Genomic DNA, 6,968 nt, shown 5'->3' with positions numbered 1-6,968 from the left:
GTATATAGTCCCTTGTTGAAATCTCTAAGAAGACATATATTTGAGAACAGAGGGAGTATAAAGAAAATATTTGTAGCCGAAGGAAGGGTGCGGCACCCTCTCTCTCTCGCCTGTCTTGCCCAAGAACGGACCAGAGACAGGGGGGGTTGCAATGCCCGGTCGGATCGGGAAACGCCGGCTGTCGCACGCGTTCCGCGCACCGAGGACCACATGGCCACATATGCCCCCTGCCATCTTTGAAGCACCAAAACGAGGCACAGAATCAAAATACGACCCGAGCGGCACCAGACTTCGGACGAAGCGCTACAGCAGCAAAGGAAGGATATCTCGGGCATTCATTTCGACCTTATCTGTCGATCGCCGTGACGACGCGTCACGCCTTGCACGAGTCGGCCGCCGCAGGTAGCCCACGGGAAACGCGAGAGCGGTCCGGCCCCGGCGCGCGTAATAAAAGGCCGACCGACCGGTGGTCTCGGACGCCCCTCGCTTTCAGACCCAGCCGTCGCCGTCTCCCAATTCCTCCGCAGGGCCCCCCTCCACTCCTCTGACCCTCTCCCCGTCTTCAGCCGCGTCCCGGCTGTCGGCGACCCGCCGACGTTCCCGTCGTCGCCGTCGCCATGGTTAGTCATCCCGCCTCCGCCTCCCCCTTCCCCGTCTCCCCCTTCCCCGTCTCCCCGTCCGTAGCGTTGCCTGTTCTGCTCGGTTCTGTCGAGAGGAATCTGTCTGCGAGTGTCGGCGTTTAGTCGGGGAGCTGTTGTGGCAGATCCGGCGTGCCGTTCGACCGTGGCCCTTTTCAGGAGGCTAGCCCCGCGTGTTTTGTTGTCCGATTGGATGAATCGACGGTTTATCTTTGGCTTTTTCTTGGACAGGACCTTGACTGGGGTATTGTATTGTATATGTAGATTCTCTTCTGTGTGGAAGAAAAGAACATTCGCTTTAGGAGGATCTAACTTTTTCAAAGGATGCACGCTTTTCGTAGGATGCACTTTCTAGCGAGTTCTTTGTATTAACTCTTGTCTATGCTTTAGATCTCGTCAATATCACGCGAAGAAATCTTAGCACTGTATTTGTGGAGGTGTTCGTGGATACAAGTTATATTTTCAATTAAAAAAAGATATGCAAGTTTTGCTTGAAGATCTGCGTCTGTATATGCAGTTTGTGCTATGCATACGTTTGCGTGGCTTCCTGCAATTTAGATTGTTGGTTTCTGTTATGTGTGGTAACATGTCTTTTATTGCACCCTAGCAAAGTTTCAAGTTTATACTTTAGTATATACTCCTAAGTAGTGTGCCAGGGGTTGAATGGTTCCAGATTATTAATGATCTATGCCTATTTTGGACGAGTTTTTGCAATATCATTACTCGGCGGGGACGGACGGTTCACCTCCTTGGTCGCTCCTGATGTGAGCCTTTAGATCTGTTACTAACGGCTGATATGATGATCTTTTCTACTGCCAAAGTTAGAATATAATTACCCGCAACTGCCACTACTAATATACAGTAGTAACTGATGAGGGTACTGCATAGGCTAATTTTAGCATCACGGTTTCGTTGCATGTTGGGGCTAATGTGTTGATCCGTAAGAAAAATAACTTATTATTGGGTAATCTAATTTGATGTTCCTATCAATGCATGGGTATTTAGCTCGCATTTGGAAAATGACAAACTGCAAGTGGGTTCACTTGCACTTTTTTGTTGAAAGGTGACATTTGTGTATTTCAGAATCTAAAGAAACCTAGAAGTTTGATCGCATTTCTGTGGGTTAGCCATCTTATTTGGTCAATGATATCAAGCAATTTTATTATGTACTCCTTTCCTCACTTGCTTCTCTTGATTTTGGCGCTTGCCACCACAGAATATTTTTGGCTCATCGAGAGAGTATTAGGACTCTTATATTTTGAATTAAGATCTAACAATTAGTGATTTCTCTTAATAATTAGAGTTTACTAAATTGAGAGCTAGATGTTTTTTTTCTATGTGATTCTGGCCTATTTCTATATTTTCCCCACGAGCCTTGTCATTGCTTTTGTTTTGTCATTGCTTTTGTTAACTGTATAATAATAGATCTAGCAAAAGGAACAAATGTCATAGTTCATTGAGTAAACCTTAACTTTACAATTTTACTATATTTATGAGTCAATTCTAGAAGTCTACCTTGCTCGTCCATACCTGTTACGTTCTTCCTAACGGACAAATCAAACTCCATCCCCTTGGCAAATTTGGATAAATCATCTACCCAAATGAGAAGCAAAGAATGGGTAACACCCAAACCATCGAAAATAGGACGCAAATGGACTTCAGTTAGCTCGTGATGGCATCATAGGGCTTAGCTTGATTAGTCTTTGCTGTATGGCTAAAAGGTGCAGTCTGTACTGTTTAGCATTACTGGCATCGAGTATGGAATTAGTGTGTTGTTCTTGAAACTATTTAACATCATTATGAATGTTATTTCGTTGACTCAATATCCAAAATAAACAATGCTTATGTGCTACCTTTTTACTGTTTTTTTTGTGCAGACTACCTCAAGACGTGTTGCTGATAGGAAAATTGCAGTATTTGAGAAGAATATCACGAAGAGGGGTTCTGTTCCCGAGACAGTCAAGAAAGCAAATGATTATCCTGTTGGACCTATCGTGCTTGGTTTTTTTGTCTTTGTTGTTGTTGGGTCATGTAAGTTTCTGCATTTATGTTGTTATGTTTGAGTTGTTGATCGTACACTCCAGTTGTTTGGTATGTCAGCTTACCAACCATAACATCTCTGAACAATTTTCTTCAAATAACTGGACCAAATTAAAGACAATCCTGATAAGTTCTTACTCGTAGGAAAATAGTCCCTCTGTCCCATAATAGTTGTCGCTCAAATGGATGTATCTAGTACTGAAATATGTTAGATACATTCATTTCAGCGAAACTAATATGGGACGGAGGGAGTAACATGCAATTTTTTTTATCAAGTGCACAGAGCTCTTGTGTTTTATGGAAATTTGATTGTGCTAAACTGCTATGTTAAGTAGAGGCAGAACTGGTAGCGTTGTGGTAAACTGCTTCTCTGTAGAGAACAGAACTTGCAATCTTAAAGCAGCATGGCAGTAGTGACAATCTACACCATTGCTTTGTATTTAAAAATGTTGAAACTGTAACCCTGTTCTGATCGATTCACGTATGGTCCCATGGTTTGCTACTGGTGGGTTATTGAAAGCTAATATTACCATCCATGGGGCATTAGCTACTATCTAATCTGATGCAAAGCAATAATTTATTTTTGTAAATATCATAGAACTTCTGAATCACATTAAAGAGTTCTGAAATGATCAAGCAAAGGAAACTATTGACAGTTATTTCACTCTGGAAGTGAGAAACCCTGCTGCTATTTGGGTCTTCGTCAATAACATCAACAGTTACTTCAAATTCCTTGGGCATAGATTTATGAACTGATTGTCTTGTCGACTCTTTTCTCCATGCAGCTCTGTTCCAGATCATCAGGACAGCCTCAAACGCCGGTCTCTTCTGAGTAGATTGGTGCTATGCTTATAGTGACCATGAACAGGGCTGTCATATGCAGTTGGTTGTCGGTTTAAAATTAGAACTGAATGAGATAGCTGGTACTCTTGTGATGCTTGTTATACCTCTTACCATTGTACTTGGTGGAGTTTAAGTTATATGGAGGTCATGCCATTGGACTGCTAATCTGTGTTTCTCAGGGCCTCAGGCCATTGGAATTATTCCATTTTATATCCGGTTATAATTTGCTTTGCATATTTGATTTAATTGTGTTCGGTTGGTCCTAGTCGTCTTTGCGACAATCTACTGACTCAAAATTTACAATGGGCCATAGGGCGCTGTCCTTTGGCACTCGTTCCCATTTGGCGCAAAATCATCCAAGTGGAGGATTGCAGATTAATACTGAGATCAAGAACGTCGCGCATGTGGGGATCTGGTCAACTTCAGAAGATCAATCCCCAAAGCAGCGACCCAGGTTATTTTTAGGTGATGCATCTTTTTAAATCTTCCTTGCTTATGCGGAGTACAATTGTTTACGGCATACAGTACAATACTATCTCTGACCCGGTCTGGTTTTACTGGTCACTGGACCTTCTCAGCCTACACTTGCTCCTGGTAATTAGGGTTGTTAAGGTAGTTGTTACTACCCTTACTCCAGGGAGTAATAATCAACCACTTGGGAGAGTGGGAGGGGGTTTCTTGGGCGTGTGATACTTGGTTTCCGGAGGAGTTTGTTAAAAGAAGTTTCGGTATGAGTTTGTTGCATGGCGGTTTAGATTAGTGCAACTGCGTCAGTCATGGAGGGGAGATGAGAAAGGTCGGAACTCCACCTTCCCAGACAGATCCTTGCCTTCGAGCTCGTGTCTTTGGCGCAAGGACGCCAGGAATCCACCGTGCGTCCGTGCGTGATGCCTAAAGGAGGATTCGTGTGGAGGGGTTCATTCTGCGGGAATGAAGAGGATTGCAGTCGAGGGATTCTTCTCTCGCCGCTGAAATGCTGATCGGTTTATCTTACTCAGGTTCGTAGGCAAATGCCAACCTGCAGGTCCGGCATTTGCCTCTCTTTCTTGCTTTCTTTCTTTGGATCCAATTCGTTGTGAAGAGGTGATTCCTTTTTTGAAATAGTATAGGTGAAGGTGGCATGCACGGCGCGGCACGCCGGAATGAGTTGTTCAATTAACAATTTCCACGCGGCTCACACTTCTTGACCTCATCTTGTTACGTGATCACCACCAATGTGCAGAGTGCCTGACGGAAAGATCGCCGGAGTTGGCCTGGTTCCCCGAAGATGGCGAAGCACGGAAGGCGCCCTGTAAACAAGTATGCATTTGCCACCGCCGTGCTCTCGACTGCGACGCCCATCTTCTTGGGCTACGGTGAGAATGAACTCACACGCATGCAAGTGTATATGGCTCCGTGTTGTCCATTGCCACACTGCTCAATTTGCAAGCACGTGTCGACGCAGACCTGGCCATGGTGAGCAGCACGGCCGTGCTCGCGGACGCCGACCTGAGGCTCCTGGCGTGCGTCGTGGTGCTCTCCTCCCTCGTGGGCGCGCTTACCGCCATGGTGGCGCAGTGCCTCATCGGTGACCGCCGCACTGTCCTCCTGTCGGCCGTGGTGCTCTGCGTCGGCGCGCTCACCAGGGGGCTCGCCGCTGGCCCCGCGGCGTTCACGGTCGGTGTCTTCATCAACGGCATCGGCATGGGCCAGGCGCTCATGATCGTCCCGGCGTACGTCGCCGAGCTCTGCCCCTCCTCGCTGCGCGGCGCCCTCACCTCCCACCCGGACGGCTTCGTGTACCTCGGCTGCATCCTCGGTTCCCTCTGCTACTCCACGGGCTTCGTGAAGCTCCCGGCGCACCTCGCCTGGTGGCTGACCATAGTCTCCGGAACGGCCGTTCCGGCCTCGCTCAGCTTCGCCGCCCTTCTCATGCCGGAGTCACCCCGGTGGCTCGTGGCCAGGGACCAGATGACCAAGGCCCGGCGCGTGCTCTCCAGGACGTCCGCGACGCAGGAGGAGGCAGAGCTCCGTTGGCTTGAGATAAAAGCCGAGCACGGCACAGCACCGCGCGATGGCATCGAAGAGACGGTGGCGACGTCGGTGAGACGTAACCGGTGGAAGAAGGAGTGCGCGATATGGCGGGAGCTGCTGGCGAGGCCGACGGAGCCTCTCCCCCGCGCGGTCGTCAGCGCGCTGGTCGCCAAGGTCTTCGCGTCCGGCATGGGGCGCATGTCCCAGTACGTGCAGCGCGGCTTCCTCGACGTCGGCGTCTCGTCGGCCCGGCAGATGCCGAGGGCGCTGCTGGCGTTCGGGATCGCCGTGGTGATGTCCTTCTCCGTGTCGCTGGTCCTGGTGGAGCTCGGCTTGCTGCTGGCGACGGCACTCGCAGGTAGCCGCGCGCCGTCCCACCTCCTGCCTCACCGCTGCGGCGGCCACGTCGGCATGACCCGGCGGCAGGAGCAGCTGAAGCGGTCGAGGGGGCTGTCCGCGACCATGCTGCTGTCGCTGATAGCGCTGGTGTGGATCGCGCCCGGGCCGGCGCAGTGGGCGGACGCGTCGTCGCCGTCATCGTCCGGCAGCAGCCGGTGGCTGTGGGCGGCGGCGGCCATGGTGAACAGGGCGTCGGTCTTGTGGAGCTTCGCGAGGGCGTACGGTGCCAGCTCCCTCCCCGTGCACGGGAGCTTGCTCGTTTGCCCCGCGGTCGGCGTGCTCGTGTGGTTCTTCTTTTGTGCGTGCCTTCTTGGCGCGAGGAGGAGGCGAGCCAGCTTCATTCACGTACGGTCTTTCCCAATAAGCACGTCCGCTGCTAGTCTAGCGAGCCTGGTCCACGGCTGAACGGGTGACGGCACCGGAGGCAAGTAGGATGGGTTGCCGCCGGTCGTTGGCGGCACCATGCTAGCGATTCCATTCTTGCATTTCTCCTGTGCTAACGAGGACTGGAGTCTGGAGGGAGAGCATGCAGTCGGTGTCTCGTGGATGTCGCGGGGGGATGGAAAATGTTGGGAGCAAAGTTCCGATCGGTCGTTATCGCGTAAGCATGATAACGACGATGGCAATCTTCGTTGTCGGTGGGCATTAAGAAACGGGAAATTCTACTGCGTCTAGATGTGCCTTGATTTTACGCTGAGATTTGTGTGGGTATTTTTTTCCTTTTTTTTTATTATATATTTGATTGGGTCAATTAGTCATACAACAACTAAGGCACATCTAGATGCGCCATAAAACAGACCCGTTTACGGTTTTGACGAAACTACGTAATAGTAGTAGTATCGATCAAGAGGTAGGCGTTCACGTGTTTTTCTTTTGAGTCAACATGCTATGGATGTAAATATTTTGAGTCAACTACGAGGAAATTGTCTGCACGTTGCTATGGATGTAAATATCCGCACCAATTCTGATTAATGAACTAGGACGCTCGTAGCCAGCGAACGTTCGCCCGGGAGGGTGACACGCGCGAACGTTTTT

The 6,968-nt window shown here is 49.5% G+C and overlaps 2 protein-coding genes across 3 annotated transcripts; both read left to right on the top strand.

Moving 5' to 3' along the window:
* The first annotated feature begins 366 nt into the window (after window positions 1-366).
* On the top strand, window positions 367-3,767 carry LOC123188123 (stress-associated endoplasmic reticulum protein 2). Its single transcript, XM_044600165.1, has 3 exons — window positions 367-620; window positions 2,516-2,669; window positions 3,464-3,767. The coding sequence occupies exons 1-3, from the start codon at window positions 618-620 to the stop codon at window positions 3,508-3,510; spliced, it is 204 nt and encodes a 67-aa protein (XP_044456100.1). The 5' UTR covers window positions 367-617; the 3' UTR covers window positions 3,511-3,767.
* Window positions 3,768-4,018: 251 nt separating this feature from the next.
* On the top strand, window positions 4,019-6,624 carry LOC123188122 (putative polyol transporter 1). 2 transcript variants are annotated; one of them, XM_044600163.1, is made up of 3 exons: window positions 4,019-4,519; window positions 4,744-4,876; window positions 4,966-6,624. In XM_044600163.1, the coding sequence occupies exons 2-3, from the start codon at window positions 4,789-4,791 to the stop codon at window positions 6,336-6,338; spliced, it is 1,461 nt and encodes a 486-aa protein (XP_044456098.1). In that variant the 5' UTR covers window positions 4,019-4,519; window positions 4,744-4,788; the 3' UTR covers window positions 6,339-6,624. The 2 variants fall into 2 exon arrangements, with proteins under 2 accessions (XP_044456098.1, XP_044456099.1); XM_044600164.1 differs by having other exon boundaries at window positions 4,631-4,876.
* Window positions 6,625-6,968: the final 344 nt, after the last annotated feature.

This window comes from Triticum aestivum, chromosome 2A (assembly GCF_018294505.1).
Source record: "Triticum aestivum cultivar Chinese Spring chromosome 2A, IWGSC CS RefSeq v2.1, whole genome shotgun sequence".
Taxonomy (NCBI): domain Eukaryota; kingdom Viridiplantae; phylum Streptophyta; class Magnoliopsida; order Poales; family Poaceae; genus Triticum; species Triticum aestivum.
The sequence above is the reverse complement of the archived record's forward strand: the minus strand, read 5'-3'. Positions and strand labels throughout refer to the sequence as shown.